At 47.5% G+C, this 23,886-nt stretch overlaps 1 protein-coding gene across 6 annotated transcripts; it reads right to left on the reverse strand.

Moving 5' to 3' along the window:
* Positions 1–4,308: 4,308 nt before the first annotated feature.
* TMLHE (trimethyllysine hydroxylase, epsilon) lies at positions 4,309–23,528 on the reverse strand. 6 transcript variants are annotated; one of them, XM_052813147.1, is made up of 9 exons: positions 23,433–23,528; positions 22,812–23,050; positions 16,761–16,950; positions 15,170–15,346; positions 14,113–14,392; positions 12,851–12,970; positions 9,426–9,662; positions 8,566–8,704; positions 4,309–7,377 (listed from the first exon to the last, which is right to left on the reverse strand). In XM_052813147.1, the coding sequence occupies exons 3-9, from the start codon at positions 16,939–16,941 to the stop codon at positions 7,246–7,248; spliced, it is 1,266 nt and encodes a 421-aa protein (XP_052669107.1). In that variant the 5' UTR covers positions 16,942–16,950; positions 22,812–23,050; positions 23,433–23,528; the 3' UTR covers positions 4,309–7,245. The 6 variants fall into 6 exon arrangements, with proteins under 6 accessions (XP_052669107.1, XP_052669108.1, XP_052669106.1 ...); XM_052813148.1 differs by lacking the exons at positions 22,812–23,050; positions 23,433–23,528 and adding an exon at positions 22,150–22,321; XM_052813146.1 differs by lacking the exons at positions 22,812–23,050; positions 23,433–23,528 and adding an exon at positions 21,531–21,554.
* Positions 23,529–23,886: the final 358 nt, after the last annotated feature.

Below are 23,886 nucleotides of genomic sequence, written 5' to 3' on the forward strand. Positions count from 1 at the left end.
GAAGAAATCAACTTAGAATCACTGGTTGTGGCAGCAGCTGCCAGGTAACAACCATCCACATCACCCCAGGCCACAGTGCGGTCTCATCTCTTGATATACATCTTCTGAAAAGTTACACCCACAAAGAATTTATTTGTATTCATTAACATTTGACAGCCACATTAGTCTGCATGACAAACGCATCCCCTTTTCTGATTAGCAATACTTACGTGATATCTTTAGCACTGATCGCCTGAGTACATGCTGGGGCATCTCCAACTCAAGCAAGTATCTCTGCCAGACAACATGCTGTGCAACACATTTGAACATCACTAAAAATACCCAGTTTTTCCCGTTTTTAGGGAGGACAAGCTGGAAAGAGCAAAGTTCCTTCCCTTCACTTTTAGCCTGGATAGAGCCAGCATATTTGAGATATAATTGTACATTCTCTTAGTGAGGATCATCTAATCTTGGGACCCAGCAGTCTCCTTCTAGCTTCCCCCTCAAAAATGCTCTGGAATAGTGGAAAATCCCCAACCCTACTACATATCAGAGAGCCCAGCTAGTTATTGCTAGTCATAAAAAAGACGCACCTCCCCCAGTACTTAACTTTCCATTCCTTTTGCACACAGAAAAGCACCACAACCCCCTCTGCTTCTCTTCCCTAGGGAAAGCATTGAGGCTGATTTTATGGACCACAATTCCTCAACACACTCATGGGAAAAGACTGCCATTTTATTACCTAATTGCCTTCAAATCCTCTTCACCTGGAGCTGCATTAAAGGAAAAGTATTTGTTTACAATATCCAGAAAGATACACACAATGACTGCAAATATGTGGAAAGGACATAGAAATAAAATTAAAATCTTGTGGAAATCAAGATTAAACCCGAAAACTGGAGGAAAAAGCTTATGTGCATCCTTTATCCAGGTGATCTGCTGCAAACTTGCTGATGCAAAGCCTTGCCAGGGGCTGTCCCTATGCCCGGAGTGGCTTCAGGCTGTGTTTAGAGAGCTCATCCAAGGGGAGCGCATCAGCTTTTCCAGATGAGCTAAGTTACAAGTCCTCAAGGGCTTGGATATATATAATCTTGTCATTCAAAATATACTCATTTCTTCCTTCCCTAAACTTATGCAGGGAATAGTTTTGCCCCTTCTTGCATGTTGCTGAGCATAAAGCGTCACCATCTGCGACTCCCGTGTTTTACATTAATATGCACATCAGCAAAATACAAACCTCTAAATGGAACAAATGCTTGCAGATGGAGAGCAGGCAGTAATCAGCAACGCGTGTTACACCCCCCTCTATCTGCTCTCTGGAGGTACCAGAAGAAACGTGCTGGTTGATAGATGCTTTCCCCTGAAAAATCAGTTTTCTGCATAACCAATGTTTTAACAGAAGGATTTTGATGCAGGAGAAAGGGCTAACACCCCTTTTCCTGTGTTCAGCCAGATTACTTGTGCTCTGTGCCTTTCACAAGTGTCTTTTTTTGACTCTTTTGACACTGAAGTCTGACTCAGCAAATGCCGATAGTGAAACTTCTCCTTACCTTTCACCAGGGCTTATGTATGTGCATTTAAAAGTGTCTTTAACTGGTGCTAGGTGGGGATTGTTTCTTTAAACACACAATATTTTCTCAGAATGTAACTCTGACTTTGGGGAATCTTTATTCTCTCTTTATTTCACATCTTCTCTTCTGCTTTAGCAGTCTTTCAGCTCTTACTGCCTTACAGCTTCTGCTTTCCGCCTTTCCAGTGTTTTCAAGCCCAAATTCTTCATCAAAATATTAGTTAGAATTCCCTGCTGGTATTTCCCCGGGGTGCGATGCTACAAGCTCTGCAGAGACGGGAGTGATCTGCTCCAGGGGGGTCCAAACAGGAGTTTCTGAGCTGGTTTTGCCTTCAGTTTTTTTCAGTAAAATAATAAAATTCCCTGCCTGTGAAACATTTTGAGGTTTGGCTGTTCTGCGAAATCAAACTGTTTTGGAGCAACAGGTTTTGCAGTGATCCCTAGTGGCTGTTTTCACATAAACCCCCCTTTTTTGTCCCTTTTTTGCCTCTTTGTGCTGGAGGGCCGACTTGCTGGAGCCATGCGCCGTGCGGAGCAGAGGGTGCTCTGCCAGCCCTGTCTCCCCAAGCCCCTTCAGCCCCACCGCTGCTGTGCCCAGCCCTAAACCCTTTAGAGATGCTCTAAGGGATTAATTAACCACAAGTCAATTGTACATGTCTGGTAGATGGGTTGGTGTGAAATAACAGCAGAGTAATTAATCACTTGGAAAATCTCAGTCTGGTGCTATAATCACCACTCCTATGAGTTTGTTGAGGTGTTCCCTTTATTTCACTAAATCTATTGAAGTTATTAAAGGGGGACTAGGTGACAATTTGCTTCTCTCCCTCATCCAATATATTTATCCCCGTTACATTCCCGAGGCTGAGGCTCGAAGTGCTACGATGATACAGTTAATGAACAGTAACGAACTGGAAATGGGTACTTCCCATTAGCGGTGTAGCAACATCTGTCAATAAATACATAATTTCTCTGGCTAATGACTAAGGAAGTCTTTGAAATTCAAACAGAAAAAGGTGAGGAGAAAAGAGACACTGGGTAAAATTAGCAGATGTCAGTTGTTTGGCACATGGGAGAGCGAGTACTCACACGTCCTTGCTCAAAACTGTCAACTCAAACCAGAGATGTCTGTGCTGCTGCAAATTATTTAAGAAGAGCAGGAGGTGTAAGGAGGAGTTTCCAGGAGAGTTTGTTACTGTGAGGTTTGCTGTGTGGTCTGCACATTACCTTTAATGTTTCACGTGCTATCGACAGCAGTCCGCTCTTCCTGCATGTCTCTGAGGTTAATCACAAGGAAATTCGCTCGCACCGTCTTTCCTTCAAATTGTGATACTTGCCACATATTAATTTGCTTCTGCCTTGTTTTTCTGTAAATTCATATTGCCCCATTTCCATTGCAAAACTGTTCGTGTCTCTCTGATCCTGACAGTTGATGTTTGAACTGAGGTTTTTAATTAAGTTAGTAATTAACTTTAGGTAATATGTTTTTAGTTAACTTAGCTGAAGGACCCTATTAAAATAGCTTCTATGTTTCCCAGTAGCCAAAAAGGAAAGAAATGAGGAGTAAAACTAAAAAATGTAAATACTTTTCAGCCTAGCTAAGAATAATTTCAGTAGAGCAAGTGCAGAATTAAAACTTTTTTTTATTTAAGAAAAGGCTTTTATTCACTACACGTAGATTGTAGTTGAGGGAAGCATGGATCAAACAGTTGCAAGAACAATACATACGCTCTTTTTCCTTTTTTGGTAGCCTCTCTTTCTATCAAACTATTCTTTGCTGGGTCGAAAGCAGCTTATTTCTTTTTTATGCAAGTCCTGTGAGGAGTGAAAGGCTTCTGGCTGCACTGAGGAACACCAAAGGAGGGATGCACCAAAAGATGAAACAGAGCAATCCTGAGACCTGTGGTTGAGCAGGGGGCTCTGGAGCACACTGGGAGGAAAACAGAAAGCTCTAGGTCATACTGGATGAAAAATGGGGGTTCCTGATGGGACCAGCAGGTAAGGGGGGGGGGGTCTGGTTTCACTGAAGGACTGAGGACTCTGGGGAGCACCAAAAGCTGAACGATGGGCTGTACTGCACACCCAAGAGGAAGGGGAGCAGTCCCAAGGGGACAAAAGGGAATCCTGGGGAGACAAGACACCAAATAGAGGGATGCTGGGGGGCACTGGATGGCAAATGGGGCAGTCTGGAGCAGACCAGAGGGCAAGTGGAAGTTAGGGAGAGATGGCCCCCGGTAGCAAAAGGGACCAAACTGTGGGACCTGGGACACATGTAGATGGGAACCAAGGACCCCAGGGTACACGCTGCCCTCCAACAGCCCTCATGTAGCTCCTCTCCTCTCTGGGTGCCATCAGATCAGCTCTGTTTGCCCTCAGATTGCGCTTAGCTCAGCTTCCTTCCTGCCCCACTTGCCTTCAAATCACCTCCGTTTTTCCCCATGCACCCTCAGATCACCTCCACTGCACTCTCAGATTCCTTCCATGTCCCCTCACATCATCTCCATTCCGCTCTCCACCCTTTTTTATCACATCCTGCAGCTCTTTAAAAATGTTCATAGTCATACAGGCTTTTGAACAGCAGTTCCTGGGGTTCCTCAAAAGAAATGGATATAGCACAGCAGAACAAACAGAACCAGCACTGCTGCTAGCCCTAAAGCCACATAGGGATGGGACTTGTCATTGACTTTTTAATATTAATTTCTTGCATCTTCTGCCATCGTGTGGCCAGTGAACGAATTAACAACTCAACGGCGATGCATTGGTTTACCGCTCCTCATGTTTATTCCACCTTCGATGGGTAATACAGACTTATTTTCAAGTTTGTGATTGCCTGAAATATATATTTTGTTAAGCTGACCACTTTATAAATCATTTATTTGAAGACTTGATTTCTTAGTTTTGGAAAACGTCTTAAACACATACATTGGATCACCAGCGTAGGGGGAAGGAGAAGGAAGCAGTTCATTTATTGGCTGAAAGAATTGAAAAAGCTTGATTACAAAACCTGATCTGGTATCATTACAGCAAACAGGACCTGTTCCGTAACATGGCACAACAAATGCCCACATGAGACAGATGGCAACTGCCAAGAAGTCCTGTCCCTTCAAATAAAGTTTTGATGCTCACAAGCTACTTAGGAAGAATTTAGCCCTCTTGGGAAGTGGGGAGAGGCGAAGCACCAGATTTAAACAAAGCTCTCTCCACTCCACATTTTATTGTTAGGGTGGCTAAATTCATAGGTATTACTCAAATGAGGAAATGTGTTTCTTCTACATTCACCATGAACAATTTTCCCCACAACAGATTACACAATCATCTTGAGGAGCCAGTTGGCTTGGAATTGGCTCATAAGAGGAGGTTGGTATCTGAAGACCACAGCCCTTGGCAGCAGCAGCCACAGCAGGAGGCAGAGCTACAGTCACCACATTCCTTGTCAGAAAGGCACCTATGTCACAACAATCTGTCATCAAAACACTTTGGTCAGTTCTCCCTTGTGCTAGCCATAGTCCTGCATGCTCCGGCTCAGGGTAGTGGCAGATTTTCAGCTTGCAGCTGATAAAAAGACAGAGGTCGCCTGAGCAAGGGAAGGTAAAGCTGATCTCATTGACTAAGGGAAGGTTTCCACATTACCCAAGCTCTTTCCCTCATATCCTGGGGGCACAGGGAGGCAAAAAACTCAGGAACCCTTGATACCCTCAAATAATTTGAGAGAGGGCTCCACTGCTCAAGGGTTTCAAATACTGATCAGGGTCCTTTGTCCCCTCCTTTGTCAACTAACACAGAGATTGGCTTTTGTCACCTCTTCCCCCATGCTCCAGGCCACGGTTTCACCCAGAAGCCAACCCCAGAGCATTGGAGCTGGGCTGCGTGAGGGACAGTGTACATAACCGCTCTGGTTTGCTATTTCAACACGATTAAAGAAGATTTGTAAAATTTCAGATCTAAGTCATGCTGGTGTAACTGGCACCTAAGGAAAACGTATGAACAAAATGCCTGATAAAGAAGGTAACAGAATGTATGCTGCAGGCTGCTCAAGGAATTCACTGGCTCAGCCTAGAGGAAAATTCAAGTTCCTGCCTGTGTCCGAGGCTGCTGTTCACAGGCCCTGGGAGACACACCTGACAGAAGCCAGCTCACTTCAAGCTTGTATTACCTGCCACCATTGCTGATGTTTCACTTCCTCAGATATCCTCTGATCAACAGCTTCCTGCCAAGCCTTCACTCAGAAACCCCTTTCAACTCCTGATGACTGCAGCAGTGGCTCACCACAGACGGGAAATACTGCAAAAAGACGGCATCAGGTAGCTCAGTCCACATGAAGAGAAGCTTTCAAGAGTGTCTCTTAACACCAGGATCTATATATTCAGTATTTAGAATAAATGAGGGTAGCAAGTTTAGCACAGATGCATCTGCGCTCCACTTGTGCCTTGGACACAAGAGCATCTTGCTTGCACAGGAAAGCCAGGAGTGAAAGGGACCAGCCCTGTTTTAAGGTCTAGCCAGAGCAGAGTGAACACCCCCAAATATAAGGAAGAATGAAAAATAAACAAATCCTAAAATCTTCTCTTGGTTCTAAAATTCCAATGTTTCTAATAAAGATGGGATTTGCTTTTGTTCTTTATACTGTGGCCCTTCAATGCGCCAGACTCCAATTTATCCTCCCAGCTACCAGGAGCTGAAAGGCACCTCGGTGTTCATTACCTTCATATGCAGAAGAATGTGGTAAAAAAAAAAAAAACACCAGACCAAACCAATGGTCAGCCTCATCCATCAGCCAGTGTAATGATGACCTAACAAAAATTCCTTCTTCAGAAAAGATGAAAGAGCAGGCACAGTGGGAAATTAGTCAGCAAATACTGTAGCTGCTGAGCCTTTGCCCTTGATACAAGCACAGTGCAACAGGCAGAAAGAACACAAGCATTACATTACTGTAAGTCAAGGAAACGTGAGAAGTACATCCCTTGTCTAACACAGTCATCTCTCCTTCTCAGCATGCAGATCTTCCTACTTCCTCCTTTCCTTCTAACCCAAGCCTTTTCAGAAATACCCTAACTGTACCAGGTTCTCCTTCCAGGCCATCTCTCGAGCAGCATGACTTGTATCAGTGACTGTTACGGGGATATGTAGTGTGTTTAACAAGGAAGAAGTCACTGAAATATGCCAACAGCCCTCAGTTTGAGTAGTGGCATTTTCATCAAATAGGGACCACAGACTTTTGTTTTCTCTAGAAGGCATAAAGTCCAGCCTGGGGTGAGACAAGACCCCAGAGATTTCCATTCTGCTCTGCTAAAAACACCCTAGAACTGCCAGCTGACAAAAAGGCTGAACAACAGGGAAAAATGCAAAGATTTCAGATCCTGAAGGCACTTGACTGGAGGAGCACTTCACATCAATAGGTGCTGGGAGCACTTCCCGTGGTGTGATTAACCCTCACTCAGCAGAGCTGAGACAGACTGGCTGGCTGGAAAGACCAGGCTGGGTGCACAGACAGCAAGAGCTGACCATGCTCAAAGACAGAATACGGTCCCATAAAGCTCCCATAACCTTTGGCTTCCACCTGCTCTCTCTCCTGAGCAGGCACTGAGAACTGCTTGGAGAGGGTGGAGGTGTCTGAGGTATGTGCAACATCTTCGGCGTGGTGACACAGCAGCGCGGTGGTGCTGGAGGTCTGACTGCCTCTCCGCAGAGGATGGGCTGGGCTAAGCTTGGAGTCCCAGCAAGCGTGCGGTGTTCAGCACATCATCTCTCGTCAGGTAGCAGCCACAGAGCTGGCGGTACCCTGTGAATGCTTCCCGTCCGTGCAGGACACGCCAGTTATCTATGAACAGTGCCTGCAGGCAAAGAGAAAAGGCCATCAAAAGAAGGGCAACCACCACAGCCAGGGTCAGGATCCTCTGACCGGACAGGTCCTGGAGCCAGAGATCCCTAGAGACTGGAACAGCAAGTAAGGGTATGCCACGGTGGGCATGACCATTCCTGTTCAACACTGTCAGAGACAGCACATGAGACTATAGCCAGATGCTTCATGTGATCTAGCACAGCTGTTTTACCTGAAGCCAGCAGTTCTCCTCTGCTGCTAACTACAAGTTAAAATGTGACAGCTAGCAAAGCGCAGAAATACATTCTGGGCTGTTTCTTTGCTTGTCTACTGGAGAGGTTGGGCAATAGTTCAACAGCAACAGAAACTGGCCATCTTCTGCCTCTGTGGTGTCACTTCCCCCCCAGGCATCCTTGGGAACAGAGAGGTGTAGGGGCTCTGATATGCTCATCTTCCCTGCTGGGAAGATTTTTGGGGCCTTGGGCTCAGGCTGAATCTAGACCCTGTAGGAACAAAACCACTTCAAGCAGGCACAGTCAAAGGAAGAAACCATGCACTGTAATACCTTCAAGTCTACAACTGTGGCTCTAGCTCTTCAAGCTCCTCCAAAGCTGCACCCAGCATCAGCCTTTCAAACACAGGGCAGAGCTTTTTCCTTTCAGTACCAAGGTGTGCTAAGGCACCTTAGCCCTTTCTGGGACAGTGAAGAAAGCCTAGGTCTCCTGTGATTCTCTGGCAATGTGAAGATTTAAAAATAACCTCAGAAGAGAACTAAATTCAGCTTCTCACACCTTTATATTTCCATCAAAATAAAATTTTCTTCTGGAAGAAGTTAGAGGCTGAACATTAAGTGTTTCCCAGCCTCTCTGCTTCTGAGGGTCCTCATTTCAGTGACTAGAAAGATCTTCCTCCTCTCCCTCAGTCAGGACTAACTTTCCTCTGAGGCAGAGTTTGAATTAAACATTTCTGCCGTATCTGGAAGCTTGTATTCTTTCAGGACAGTAGGAACACACACACAACAGATGCCAGTACTGTAATACAGGGCACCTTAAAACAGCTGTAAAGAGGAAAACTGCAGCATATGGAGCTTGCCTGAAGCATTTACCTTAGTGACAACAAGCCTGCACATCCAAAGGAGCACCCTGCTCCTTGCACCCTCCCTGTACCAAACAGACACGAGCCTCCCAACGCCAAGTCCTACCTTGCCCGGCTTCAGTTTGACCCACAGTTCATTTTCTGGTCTCCTGAGCTCTGCGGTGAGTGTGCGGTGAGCAGCGTACCAGCGATGCACAACATCGTAAGGCACAGTGTTGATGACAGCACGATCATAGTTATTGTATCTAGAAGTGAAGAAGAGATAAGAGACTGCCCGCATGGCTCCACAAGCACAGCCAGGTATTTCTAAAGGGAACCTCAGGAGCTTGTAGGATTAGTCAGTATTTAAGGGAGGCTACAGAAATGACTAGGGAGGATATGCTGCAAGTGCAGGACTTTCAGGAGAATACACAACATTGGGAGCAAGGAGGAGTCTACCGTCAAGTGTAAAACTGTTCTTGCTGGTTTTCCATGGAAGGATGCGCCACAGCAATGGGCAAGATTGAGGGTTGTTCAGAATAAAAGTGCAAAGCAGTGCTGGACAGCCTCCTGCACTAAGCCAAGCTGCGGTTTCAGAAAGCAGCCCAAATTTCCTTTGGAAGGGGACCAGCCTGTGCTCTCCCTGTTCCCTGTATGCCAGGCTAGTTTCTAGAGGCTTTTTCAGACAAGGGCTGAATTCTACTGCTTCTCAAATGAAGTGAGATGAGGGAATGGAGCTGAAGGGAAGATGACAGGAGTGAAAAACCAAAGCTCAGCATTGACACCCATCTTTGTATCAGCGGTTCTGACACTTCCTCTAAAGCAACAATGCACAGCCCAGGAGGAAACGCAGGGTGTTTCTGTGGTTTCACCCCCGCCCCTCAAACATACCTTGGTTTTCAGGTTATAATGTCTTCTGGAAAACCACTACCATCTGCCACAATTCCCTCTCCTCCCCATAAGCAAGAGGCCTCACGTTGGTGTTACCTGATAAGATAAAGCTCATTGTTCCAGGGATAGACATTGAGGACCGGCCCAACTCCGATCATGTGGTTGTGACAGTCTCCCACGTTCTCAACATACTCGTGCTTCAATGGCACCTTGCTGAGCAGCTCGAATTGATCAGGGGCTTGCCGGAGAACCTGCTCTGCTGCGTAGAAACCATCCACCAGCAGCGTCCGCCCGCCCGTGCCCTCATGCTTCAGGCAGTGAAACACTTGGATGCTGCATGAGTGAGAGAATCCAGAGCACAAGAGAAAAGACCTTTTGGCTGCCTGTCCCGTGGTCAGAAAGCGTTCCCCACAGACCCAGTCAGATGTAGATGTATGCACCACCCTTCTCATTTCACTAAGACCTGCCAGGGAATGGAGACAGACCAGCAAGAAATGGCTGTACCCGCCATTTCTTCAGGCCTAATCTCACATATTTTGCTTTCTGAGAAGGCTAACTGCCTGCGCTGCCTCCCAAATCAAATGACATGAGTCTGGGAGACTTCAAGTGGTGTAGGATCAGGCCTGTGTCACCCAAAGGCCATCCAGGCAGCAGGATGCAGAGGTTCAAAAGCATAAAACTAACTTCCCCAGAACATCTCAGAACATGAGGACAGTTAAAGAAATGCTGGTTGTACTGCTGAGGTCTCTAGGAACTGCAAGGGGAGTCCAGGGTGACTGTCACTCAAAGGCATGTACATCGTGGTCTCCCACAAGCAGTCAGAAGTCCCTCAACGCAACACAATAAAGACCCTTTGGAAAGCCTGGAGCAGGAGTCCCCAGTGAGCAGCTTGCCTACGGGGACACCCCCTCCCCCTAGTAGGAAGCCATCTAGCTCAGCTTTTGTCCTTCTATTACTCCTCTGAAGCTTCTCTTTTCCTTCATCCAAGCAAGGTAGTCATTGTGCGGTTAGGAACAAATACCCAGGAGCTGCCTTGAGCCGCCTACTCCCAATTTTCAGCGTACCAACTTCACTCCTTAGAAAATTAACTGTGACCTTTGGGGAAAGCCTTTATCTTCTCCCTTCAGGGCCTCTTAAGCCACAGCAAGTGATGTGGCAGGACCTCCCAGCTCTGCTCTCACCAGCACCTTTTCACCTGGGTGCTCTAACCACCTCTCTACCCACAACAGTTTCAGGGTAGTTTTACAAAGTCAGCCCACAAGCGCTGGAGCAAAGGACACTCTGTGCCTCAAAGGCAACAACCCCTCCTGCAGCTCAGGGCACTGATGAAGCCTCTTCTGAGGGCAGGCTCTTTGCTACCTGATGAGTGAGATAACGCTGCAGTCTTTCCCATAGCTTGGGGAGTTTCTATCCTCTACCTTTTGCAATAATTTAACTTGAGAACTGTCAGATTTGGCTGATTTCAGCCAAAGCAGTGAGGGAAAGCAGACATTCAAATGAACACATCTTTCTTGAAAAACACCTCATTTCATTTAGAAGCAGGTCAAAGACTGTTTCAAGTGTTTTGGAAGCAAGTCTGAAACAGCCTGGGAAGAAGGGATTTCTGGCAGAGATGGGGACCAGGAAAGCCAGAAACTCATGTTCTTCCTGCACAACTATGGTTTTGCAGAATTGCAAGCATTAATGGTTAGCCCTACTAATTTAGCCCATGCTGTCATTGCTTGAGATACTTCAGTTGGCTGCAGATGAGAATACACCTACCTGAAGGGAAACCTTCCAAGTAGAAAAGAAAGGTATAAAAATAGCTAATGAGCTCTATAATTCTGGCACCCAGCAGTTTAATCAAATCTCTTTTGTAGGCTGAAGTTCTGATTACTAATTACTTTTTTTATTTTATTTTGGGGAAGATTTTGTAAGCTCCTAAAACAAGTCAGCCAAGCAGGTAACACTGTGCAGGTCACGAAAGCACATGGGTTCTGCAATCAGCTGTTCACTGAAAACAAGGAAGCCAACTAGATGTGGCTTTAAGTGTGTGGTAGGACCTATGCTTTACACATAAACTTCTAGCTCCACAGAGCACAAAATCCACTTATTTTTCTCCTGACACCGAGCTGCTTCAAAACGAACGCTACCAACCAAAAGCTTCCTGCCTGGCTGGGCCCAGACAACAGTGCTCAGGGTGCCACTTGGGTAACTCTACCTCTGCTGGTCTGAAGAGCTGCTCTGAAAATTCCCATGCAGCCAACAGATCTCACCTCTTAGTCCTCCTCTGCTTTTACAGCTCTGCACTGTGGACCTTTCCCATTAAGATGTGTAGCAAGTTAACAGCCTCACTTGGGAAGAGCTAATCCTGCCCTAGGGCAGGAGGTGTGGACCGGATGACTTCTCTTTGCAGCCCTAGTTCCATAAGAGATCACAGTACTTCCATCCATTCTCCCTCAGGCCATTTCCCGATGATTCCCCTCTTGATTGAGATGAAAGCAGACCAAAAAAAAAAATTAAGCTAGAAATTAAGCCTAAGTCTCTTGCACTTCACTGTGAACCATGATCAGGGCTGCTGCCTTTGCTGCTGCCTTTCCTTCTCCAGCTGTGTATAAAACTCACAGCCCAGAGGCTATATCAGAAAAGCAGTTTACAAACTAGCATTTGGGAAACAATGCTGTAGCTGCAAACTCCTTTTAAAAGCACAGACAGGTGTGAACCTCGAAGGGCTGGGGAAGCCTGGCTTCTGACTGCCTACAGGGCTGCACCACTGCCAAAATGCAAACCCCAACCTGTTTGAACTGAAGCAGAGTGACTGCACAGAGCATACGTGAGCACAGCACGTATGTCAGTTACCACTCACACAGCTTGGGAGGGCAGAGACAGCTACTGCAGGCTGTGCCAAGGCAAGCTGTTCTCCCTCCTTCCCCGGAGGCTACCGCTAACAGAGCTCAGCCAGCAAAAGAGACAGGGCTGATGTGGGCAAGGAGGGCTTGCCCCAGGTCAGCAGGATTAAGTCAAAGCAAATTTTTGGAGCAACTCTGTACAACAGCTGATAAGGGTCACTTGCTGCAGGAGGAGCTGAGCCTTGCCAGATGTACTCAAAAGACAAATCAACTGCTCATTTCTGAGAGGCTGAATGCTGTGTGTCACTTCGGAGACAGAGAAGGGTGATTTCAGAAGAGACTGTAAGATAAGCTTCAGGGTAGCACAGAAACGACTACAGCGCTGAGCCTTCTTTGTCACTGCAAAGACTACTTGAACCACAGCAATACCAAGCAGCAGCCAGCTATCTAACAGCTAAGTCCTTCACTGCCTGCACTCTGGAAGGCCCAGAAGTTTCAAGCATAGGAAAAATTGGTCTACTGACTACCCCACCCCACAGGTATCAGACAGGACCCAGAACTGCTGTGTGACTAGAAATACATCCCACCAGCAGCAGTGGAGAGACAATGAAGCCCATGCTGCTAGAAACATCATGACTGTGAATCACTCCTGCCTTCTGCACTGTGGGTCTGTGAACCAGCAAAAGCACTTACCCGCAGGGCTCCTGGAAGTAGGTTGTGTCGGTGTGACGATCCAGAGCCAGCTTGGTGTAGGCAGTGTCTCCCCGAGAAAAGTCAGAGGTAAAGTACCACATCCTACCGTAAATGGTCTCCCTGCAAAAGAGGTGGGCAGTTATCACAAAGCGCTGTGGGGATCAGTGTCGTGGTAAAGCAGATCCTCTCTTGCATTTGAGGTTACTTCCCTCCATCCTATGTACAGAGTAAATTAAAAGCAGAACGACTTAACAAAATTCACATTGTCAAGAGATGGTGCTTCTTATGCCTCCTCTAGTATTTAATTTCTCTCTTTCCTGCCCAAGAAGACTGACAACATTGAGTCTTTCTTCGCTTCCACAAACATAGATCTTCTTGCCATATCAAACATCAGCTACAGTCAAATCAAGGAAGCCACTGAGTGACAAGAGGAGTTGCCAGAGTGCAGCTAACCCTTGCTTGTACCCACTGCAGGGTTACCTAATAATCCCATTTCTTCTTCTTAAGATGCTGCATTATCACCCACCTCCCCTCTACAACGTACGCAGAAGGGAACAGACAGGAGGCAAGGACAAACAGTACTCAGGGGCTACGGGGTGAGGGTACCTGAAGAAAAAAGTTGGGTGGATATTCCTTGGAGCCCCTCATTTCTATTTGGTGTGATTATTCATTAAAAGAAATCTCTCCTCTTCCAATGGCCCAAGGCAAGTTAAACTGTTTCTGTAGCTTGGATAAAACTTGAAACTCAAACCCTGGCTTGCCATGCTGTTGGTGTGTTTTAAACAAACACAGAAGAAACGTTTCCCAATATTTTTCTTTACTGAGAGCTACAAATTGTTTTTGATCTCCCTGGCTCCCAGGACCAGGGCTGCACTCCTAACCTTTCAAGTCATAACAGGAAATGTCTCTCCTTGCAAAGCTCTAGTCTTCCCAGACAGGCTACTTCCTTCAGTCACTCCTCTCTGTGCACAGTCCCACTATCACAAAAGTCACCGTATGCTCCCGAGGCAGCTCCATAACCTAGCAACTCCAGGCTCTGCCTTAAAAAGAGGTCAGATCCCACACTGCAATACTCCATCTCCATCAGTTCAAGTGGAGCGGCCAGAGGCTGTAGAAGACCCAGACCTTTTGTTTGCAAACCAGGCCACACCGCACAATATATAGGATAAGGCGGCAGCACCTTTCCAAACAAAAATAACAGTCTACCCTTCACGGCTCCTCTACAAAGCTGTCAGTGGCCTTCCCAGGGCAGTCCTAGTTACCTGATTAAGCTGACCCTTTCCGCTAAGATTTCTGTGTCCTCTTTGGTGGGAGTGACATTCTCTACAAAAGCAATTCCGTATAACAAGAAGTTTTGCAGGAACTCTTTCAGCCCCTCGTCTGTCTCCAGGAAACTCCGGCAGTCAACGGATGGGACCTGGGCTTGGCGGTAGATTTCTGCATTCCAGAGAATCCGCGGGTGCATGACCTGCTGCTTCTGCCCCTCGTAGCTGTTCTTCACCAGCCACTCCAGCCCATACCGCGTCACGTGCCCATCTGGCCCTTTGACAAGGGAGAAGAGTCACAGTCACCACAAGCGCATTGAACAGCCCGAGATAGCGGTCAGTGCAACTACCAGTCTAGGACAGTCCTCACCCTTTTAATTTTGTCTGGTGACAGGCTCTTTGCATCCCGAAGCCATCCAAAATATTATCTGGCTAAGGCCACAGGTCCTAAAAGCATTATTGTTACTGCAACAACTCCAAATTCAGAGCAAAGTGTTTCAACTTCAGTGGTTTTGTTCTCTATTGACAGGACTCCAAGGAGAAGTAAAGCACTGAAGACAAGCCCATAAATAAAGGTAGGCTACAACAAAAGGAAGAAAGCAGCTGGGAAGCTGAGGAGAAAGGACAGAAAATGTGAATTCTCATCAGGGATACGAGCTCAAACAGGCAAACAGGACAGGGTAAGGAAAAGAAAACCAACCATTTCTTGACTGATCTGTTCACTATCTGCATTGCTGCTGTGTTCAAACAAACCAATAAAATACACAGACACTGAAGATACACACATCTCTACCCAAAAAGGGTTGGGGGGGGGGGGAGGGGGAAGAAAAACAGACACAAATTTAAGACTGAGGCATGTTTACAGTAAGTGCTGCTCAGAAGAGCAGTGTTTAAAATTGGCTTACAGCTAAATCTCTTCCCAAAACAGCTACTGATTTAGAGATAAGGCTGCCCTCTCCCAGCAAACCTAAGAGTGGGATCCATCAACAAGGCTCCCTCCAAGCAGGGCTGGTGGCCCGTAAAACACACAGGGTCCAGTCACTTTGCTACTTACACGTGAGGAAGAGCGTGGTCTCATCCACTCGGACAGCCTTGGGTTTGATTCCCAGGTCCACGCTAGCTGTGTCCAAGCTGCGCTGGTTCGTCTTGGCATTGTAGCAGGAAGCTGAGCGGCAGTGGTCCCGCAGCCAGACGAAATCGAAGCGCATCAACGTGTTCGCATACCTGAGCTCTGCAAAGAAGGACAGGCTCAAAAGATGCACTGGTGTGAACAGCGAGAAAAAACAAAGCCAAGAACCAAAGCTGAGAGCCCATAAGCTATGATCCCACTTATAGGGGATGCAGAGGCTGTTAGACTTAGCATCTCTATGTAAATTAAGCTAGCTTGTCACATGATGAAGACCAGGAAGAATTTCTCCACAGGAGGCCTGGCCATCAGTGATCTCACCATGGTCTCCCTTCTCTCCAAGTCTACAGGCAATCTCATCCTGCAACAGGAAGGAGCATGGCTAACAAACATGCTGGTCACATACTTACATCTATCATCTCTCTTCAACAAGTAGGAAATTCAGAGCTGTACAGCAACTGCTGTACATAACAAGGCTGTAAACCCCACCACAGGAATACAGGTCAGAGTCAACCAAATAATCACACCAACATCCGAACTATACAAACATTACAGACAACACCAAGACCTTGATGCAAAGCTTTGATACCCATTTAGCATTACAATAATGCCTCTCCTCCTTGTTCCATCCTGGGTCAGCTTAGGAATACTCAAAGCCCTTCAGAAGGGGGTCAGAGCCAGGAGAGGCAACAGGAGAGCCCTTCCTGCTCTAGCCCTACTCAGTTTTGAAATCCAAGCATCTGAGGTCACTTTGCAGTGGGAAAACAGTAATATCCTTCCTTGGGGCCACTGTGTTGGATAAAGCACTGAGCAATTTCCTTTGCTTGCAAGTAATTCAGAGTACCAACATCTAACTAGCCTCAGGGGACATCACCCAGGCAGAAAAACACTGGACCAAACCAAACAGGCCATGGGCAAACATGTGCCTCAGTTACCAAGTCACCTCCAAAAACAAAAGGACAAAAACCAGCATTAGACAGCATTTATAACTGGCTTGTTGCTGTTACTTCACATTAAGACACACTATCCTTGTGGCTTCTTTCAGCAGTCTCACAGTGAGGTACGTTTTGCATCAAAAAGGCTTTTACACCTCCCCTGCCTCCTGCTCCTCTTGCCATCCAGCCACACAGACAGACAGGCTGCTTGCAAACCTGCTCCAACAACTGCATTTCATGCATCAGTGTTTTAAGGAAAACCTGCACAAGAAAACAAGTGACTGACGGAGCAAGGCTCAGATGCAGTTATTGTTCAGGAATCCCTCAATTTGATTTCTGATTTAGCACTGCCTCGTTTATCACAGAAGACTTATTACCAGCAGACAAACCTGCTCCATCCTGCCTTTGGGAATTCCGAAAGGGAACATAAAACAGACTCCAGCGTGCATCCCTTTAACGCAGGCCATTTCAGAAGAAAAGGAAAAAAAAAAAAAAAATCACTCCCGGGGAACAAGGTCAGGAAAATCTCACTCCTCTCCCCAAACAGACTCAAAAGCAGGTACACACGCACCCAACACACCTACCTAGATGGTCACCGTGTAACTGCCAGGCGCACTTGAGGGACTCTGGGGCCGTGTGATGCCAGCGAGCCGCAGCAGCGAGGATGGTCCTTCTGTCACGGGGCAGCCACGGTGAGCGATGTCTAGTGCTTCCACTCAGCCGGCACGGCACCTTGAACAGACACGCCAGCCTTCTGCACCACATCCTGAGCAGCTAGGAGAGAGGGAGGAGAAAGAACAAGGTGACTCGGCTGTGCTACTGCATCACATCCCGGTCTCGATCTCTGCGCTTTTATGCCAGGCACCCTGAGCACTTCTGAGAAAGCTGGTATCATCCTCCACAACTGTAATTTACTGACAAAAGAGGCGAGTGAGAACTAGTCCATTGAGAAGGAAGAAAAGAAGTGGGCACGATGACTGGCAGCCTGGCCAGAGAGGAGTGTCACCTACCTCCCAGGCACCATTTGGACATGAAAAATAACTAAACACAGAATTTGGAGAGTCTCGTATTAAACGCCTTCACTGCCAAGTCCAAGTACCGGTGTCACTTTTGCACTCTCCCAGCGACAACGCAATCAGGCACGCTGCCAAGCTTTTTCCAGCACCTACAATCCACGCTTATTGTTAACAACACACATACGCAGCAATCTCCACGAAATTGGGTGCTTTATCCTTGTTTAGACCAGCTGCAGTAGATACTTTTGCAGATAGCACCAACACCCTGGAGAAAGACCATGAAGTCACATGTGAAAACTGGCTGCCCTCAAAAACTGCATGTAATGGAAGCAACAGGGAATTAACTGTTAGGGAGTCAATGAATTTTTTAAACAAACAAGCTAATCCAAACTGCGCTCATGAGCTGGAAACAGAAGGAGGAGAGACAAGGGTGTTTGTCTTATTTTGTGACCACCATAAACCACAGCAGAAAATAGTCCTGAGAAGAAACAAATGAGATCCTAGGATTTATCAGGCAAAGTAATTCCAGAAGTGACAGCTGTGTGTTCAATGCTCTTGTGCAAAATACTGGCAAAGCCTCATCTGCTGCAGGTCTTGTCCCCTCTCCGGCCTTCCTGGTTTGAACTCACCATTCCTGGACAGAACAACAGTGATCAGGGAAGTAGAGAAAAGTGACCTTGGTTAGAGAAGCAAGAACTAGAGGAATCCAGTAATTAGGTCAGTTCTAGAAAAAGTATGCAAAAGAGTGAGGAGGAGGAAGATCCCTATGTCTGCTGAAGGACACAGCTAGCATGGAAGAGAAACCAACTGTGGTTAATTTTAGGCTAGAGATTAGACGGTGATTTCTCTCTTCAGTACAAAGAACAAGGGCAAAAACCTTAAGTTTTAAGATATGAGGCCACAGTCTAAATGCCCTGTCATGTTTATTAATTTCTGGAAGTCAGGTCTAAACCCAGCAAGATTTTAACAGCACTTTTGTCCCAAGTGCATAGAAATGTGGTATCACTGGATAAGACACAGACTTGGAAAGCATTTCTTATCCTAGACTTCTAATTTTCCTTCATTTTCTTATCTGAAGAGTACAGGCACTGGTGCTCTGGCTGTCCAACCAGCTTCTCTGCTTCACAGTTGACTCAGCGCAGAGATCTCAAAAATTGGTAATAACAATAAAATGAACAGAGGTGCCATGTTCACAGACAACTTGCTAAGCAAGAAAAAAATAAAATACAGACAGCCAGCTCTAGGGGAAAAAAGAAAAAAAAAGTGGAAACATTTTTATAAAGAGAACATGGTTTGAGATTAAGATGCACACTTTTCAGCCATCGAGTTTTGCAAGGTTCTTAGCCACAGTCTGTGCCCAAGTCACTGACAGCTTTAGCACTGCAGAAAGATTTCAACTCAGAAGTTTCTGATTTCTGCAGCTGCTAAAATGCAGTACTCACTCCTCAGCAGGCTGCAGGGAATCGGGCTGTCCTGCAAGTCATAGAATCATAGAATCCTTTAGGTTGGAGAAGACCTTTAAGATCCAGTCCAACCATTAACCTAACACTGCCAAGTCCACCACTAAACCATGTCCCTAAGTGCCACATCTACTTGTCTCTTAAATACCTCCAGGGATGGTGACTCCACTACTTCCCTGGGCAGCCTGTTCCAATGCTTGACAACCCTTTCAGTGAAGAAATTTTTCCTAATATCCAATCTCAACCTCCCCTGGTGCAACTTGAGGCAGTTTCTTCTTGTCCTATCACTAGTTACTTGATAGAAGAGACCGACCCCCACCTCGCTACACCCTCCTTTCAGGTAGTTGTAGAGAGCGATAAGGTCTCCCCTCAGCCTCCCTTTCTCCAGACTAAACAACCCCAGTTCCCTCAGCCGCTCCTCATAAGACTTGTGCTCTAGACCCTCCACTGGCTTCGTTGCCCTTCTCTGGACACACTGCAGCACCTCTATGTCTCTCCTGTAGTGAGGGGCCCAAAACTGAACACAGTACTCGAGGTGTCACCTCACCAGTGCCCAGTACAGGGGGACGATCACCTCCCTGCTCCTGCTGGCCACACGATTTCAGATACAGGCCAGGATGCCGTTGGCCTTCTTGGCCACCTGGGCACACTGCTGGCTCACCTTCAGCCAGCTGTCGACCAACACCCCCAGGTCCTTTTCCACTGGGCAGCTTTCCAGCCACTCTCTCTTCCCCAAGCCTGTAGCGCTGCATGGGGTTGTTGTGACCAAGCACAGGACCCAGCACTGAGCCTTGCTGAACCCCGTACAATTGGCCTGGGCCCATCGATCCCTCTGCAGAGGGATCAAGCAGATCAACATTCCCGCCCAACTTGGTGTCCTCTGCAAACTCACTGAGGGTGCACTCGATCCCCTCCTCCAGATCGTTGATAAAGATATTAACCAGAAACAGATCAGAAGCTGATGTTTCATTCCACATAGCTGGGGGGAGGCACTGGGAGCTCCTTGCTTGCTGCCTGACACCTGCAGTAACCAAGAACTCTGCTAATACAACTGACCTTGCACTTCAAACACTGCTGCAAAGCCTGTGAAACTCTTTACAGATGCTGACAGAGCTGCAACATCCTGGAAGACTCCAGCGATTCTCACTACAGACAGAAACTGGGGCACCAGAGAACTTACATAGCCTGAGCCAGAGTTACCAGGCATCTGAAGACACACAACAATACTTACTTTTCTCTTTGGTAGTCTCCAGCCAGTCAGAGAGAATATCAGGTTTTGTAGAAATGCCAATGCTAAGTTCTGGGAGAATGCTTTCCCTCCCCCACCAGCTTTGAAAATTTAGTATAAGGCAAAAGAATTAGTCAAATTTCATACGCAAACTTAATAACTAAGTGAAGAAAATCTGCAGCTATAGAAAACCAGGAGTTGACTATGATGTTTATTGGCTTTACAAAGCTTAAAGAAATGACTTAACTCCCTGAACCAAGCATTACGACTCACAAAGCTTAAGACTACTCTTTGAGAAAGACACCCAGGAGGGAAAACTCTGTCCAGTTTGGCTTTTGGGTATCAAGGATATCCACTAACCCAACAGGGGCGGGGGGAAAGAAGCAAGCCTGTTTGCACACGCTGATATCTCCTCACACAGGACCCAAGACAGATAGGAAAAGCTCATCTACAAATCCATTTAGAAAAAGTGGCCTCTGCCTGGAGCAGCTCCAGCCATAGTTATCTCTTTCTGCACACGTTCCTTTTATCTCATCCTCTTCCAATATCAAAACTTACCAGAGAATAAACACAGGTAATGGTAAGTGACCCAGATATTTAATCTAATCAATGAGACCTCTTGCTTCTCTGTTGTTCTTGCTGGAAGCAGACACCACAAACAGCTCACAGAGAAGCCTTAAATTAAATCTTTCCAAGAGATACTAAAAGTAAGAGGAGTTGAAAACAGAAAAACCTATATGATTAGAGAGGATTTACATTTTGCTTTTGTGTTTGTTTAATCAGAGCTAACAGCTCTCTCCTGGCTGGAATTAGTTATGTGAACAGCTAGCTCTTTCCCCCAGTCCTCCTGTTTACCTCACCTTTATGCTTCTCACCTTTACATAGTCCAGACCACACGCAGCTCACCTGGGCAGCAGTGAAATGCAGCAGCTGAGATATTTCAAGACAAAATTTCCCTTGAAATTCAAAAAGAAAGGGCAGGAGGAAAAAGACAGTAAACTACCCTGCACGTAAATGCAAGTGGACTTTGAGAAGGGAGAGACGTTCAATTACCAAGTCTGCCCCTCTGCTGAAGCGAGACAAAATCCCGTGCAGACGTTACATGTGAATATCTTCCTATCCAAAAGTCCACCACGTGGTGGATGAAAAACAGGAGCATGCACAGAGCCCACGCTAGAAGCAACAGGGTGAACAGGAGGAACAGAGCTGCAGGTACTGGAGGGAAATGCAGAAAACTCAAATATATTGTGATTTGAGGAATTACCGTAAGTCTCTTGAGAGAAAAGACAAGAGAGATGCTGTGAAAGGAGGAGGAAGGAAGACTGGGCCTCATGAGGGGCTTGTCTGTCCAGGAGACTTCCCGCCCAGCCCTTCAGCAGTTTGTCTCACTGCTGACACAAGCAGCATTTGAAGTAACTAATACTGGTTTTTAAGCTCTTTGATAAAGCGCCACAGTTCCCATTTTGAGCAAAGAAAAATACTGAGCTGGAAAAACAAGTAACCAAATAGTTTCAGCAATTAAAACATAGATGGAAGGAGAAACCACACAAATCTGTGGTCTTTAGCCAGCTTTTAGCCAAAACCTTCCAGGAACACAGTGGCATTAGGGAAGCTGCTCTGACGCCCTAACTGCTGGTGCTGCAAACAGACCTGTTTCATCACTCTGTGACAGCATGTCCAGCCTGTTTTTCAAGCTCATTTGGCATCTGAAAAAAATTTATGTGTTTTTCATTAAGCACCTCCAAACATTCACTTGCTTACACTCACGCATCCTTTTCCATTGCTAGAAGCACCTGGCTAAAGCAAAGGTATCTGATCCATAAGAAACAGGAAAGCTTCAGAAGCACAGCAGGCCTTACACTTCAAAAAGAGAGAGAAAGAGAAAATAAATCGTTTTTCAAGGCAGCCCGAGAAATTGTCTGCAAGTCTCAGACAGGGTTCACATCCCGCTGGCCTCTTGGCTACATGTATTTAATCTGACATTTCTATCAGCTTTGGAAGACGTACCCAAACACCACACAGTGCCACTGCTTGAGCAAAGGTAACCTTTATGAAGGGAACACGGATAAAAAGAGGAGCACCGCAAAGGCTGAGACAGAGCTGCTGCCTTGAGAGGGCTGTGCCAGAGACTGGTGATCGAAGTACACTAACCCAGGTGACAAACCCCTGCGGCAGGCCAGGTCCCCTGGGATGGCAGGCATCTCTTTAACACAGACACTCAATTGCCAGCAGAGTTAAAGGTTTAACAGCCCAAGCTGAGCTAGCTTACCTATTAATTACAAAAGAAACAAAAGGCAGATCGGCTGTCCCCTGCTGAGAAAGGCTCCTGCCCTCCCCCCACCGACTGCAGCAGACAACTATATTAGATCTCCGCTGTCAGGAATCAGATTCCCCTTCCAGCCCTTCCCCGCAAGGGATTTCAATTAAATTAAGGAGCTAATAAAGACATCCCAGACACTGCCAGCTTCACAGCTACTTCATTTTCCTAGAAGTAAAGGTAATTATCTGCTCACCCCATGTTTAACACCAACCACCTGGCTCCAGACCCCCCTTCCCACAACCTTATCTCAGTCTCCTGTTTCCAGTTTCTTCATCTCTCTCAAGCAAAGCCTTTTCAGGCTGCACAGCTTAACAGAAACAAGCTCTAATTCTTTTTTCCAGCAAAGCAGCCAGCCCTTGTGGTATATCCCCCACAGGGACACTTATTGCAGTAAACTCCTGTTATTGAATCACTTCATTCACCCACTCTCGGTCCTGCCTTGGCAGAGAGGGGCCAGGCAGCTCTCCCAGGCAGGGAGGGGTTGCCTTTTATCAGGGAAGGAGAGAAAACAGCTCTGCCCGCAAGCTGCCCTTGGCTGCAAGCTTTCATTCGCAGACTAGTGGGATCCAACGTCTTAATCCCTGCCTGAACTCCGGGTCAGCTAACGTTACCTGGGACGGTGTGAGCACGGGGCCGAGGTGGGGGAAAAGATGGAGCGAGGCTTCAGCTGGGCTTGGGACGTTGAATGAATTACAAAGGGTCTCCGCTGGCCGGTCACAGCTCTTCCCTGCTTCCTTCTCCTGGTCCCTGCACCTACCAGGCCAAAAACGCTGCTGGAAAGCTTTTACGCATTTACTGCTGCACAGAGTTCAGGAAGCCGAGGAACCAAAGGCTCTTCAGTCAGGCTGACCTTTGAAAAGACCAAAAAAAAAAAAAAAAAAAAAAGAGAGAGCCACATTACACACTGCATTTTGAGCTCCTGGCTCCCCTCCAGCTGAGGCGAGCCCAAAAGCAGCCCCCGCACCTCCACCTCCCTTCCCCGGCTAAGCGGCACGGCGGGCTGAGGGAAGGGAAGAGGACGAGACCCTGTGAGAGTACCAGGCCCGACCCCAGCAGCCAGCCCCGGTTCGGGAACCGGCCGCTCCAACCGCTCCGGTGAGCTGAGGCGAGGACCACCCCCCCCCCCCCCCCCGCGACCTCCACCTCCACGCCTCAGGCCCCGACCCACCTCGGCAGCTCCCACCCTCCCCCCCGAGCTCGGACCCTCCCCGGCTCCTCCTGAGCGGTTTTACCGGTCCCCAAGCCCGGGGAGCGGCGCCGGGGCCGCGGCCGCCTCAGGCGGCGTCAAGCGGCGGCGGCGGCGCCGCGGGCCGCCCCGGGGCGGAGCCGCACCACCGAGAAGCGGGTGCGCTCGGCTAGAGCGCCGCCCGCCATAGAGAGCGACCCGCGGAGGGTAGAGCGCCCGCACCCATAGAGAGGATTAAAAAAGGGTGATGAGCGCGGCGGGAGGGGAGGGGGACACGACACGACAGTGCGGGCCATGCTCTGCCCCTCTCCCGCAGAGCTGGCCCGGCCCGCACCGGGCGGCGGCAGATAGGCGGCCCCGGCGGCTATAAAGAGCTGGGAGGCCGTCGTATAGAGCGCCGCACGCACCGTAGAGACCTGAAAGGGTGGATAGAGCGCCGCACGCACCGTCGAGATCTGACGGAGGGGGGGATAGAGCGCCGCACGCACACCATAGAGACC

Source organism: Harpia harpyja, chromosome 18 (assembly GCF_026419915.1).
Source record: "Harpia harpyja isolate bHarHar1 chromosome 18, bHarHar1 primary haplotype, whole genome shotgun sequence".
Lineage (NCBI taxonomy): Eukaryota > Metazoa > Chordata > Aves > Accipitriformes > Accipitridae > Harpia > Harpia harpyja.

Bases quoted from the DNA above. Each gene is read 5' to 3' on its own strand.
- TMLHE (XM_052813146.1), bottom strand. The intron at 15,347-16,760 runs GTAGGTGTGTTG...CCTTCTTTGCAG, and splicing joins GTTACACGGTGACCATCTAG to AGCTCAGGTATGCGAACACG. The intron at 14,393-15,169 runs GTAAGTAGCAAA...CCCTTGTCAAAG, and splicing joins GACCACGCTCTTCCTCACGT to GGCCAGATGGGCACGTGACG.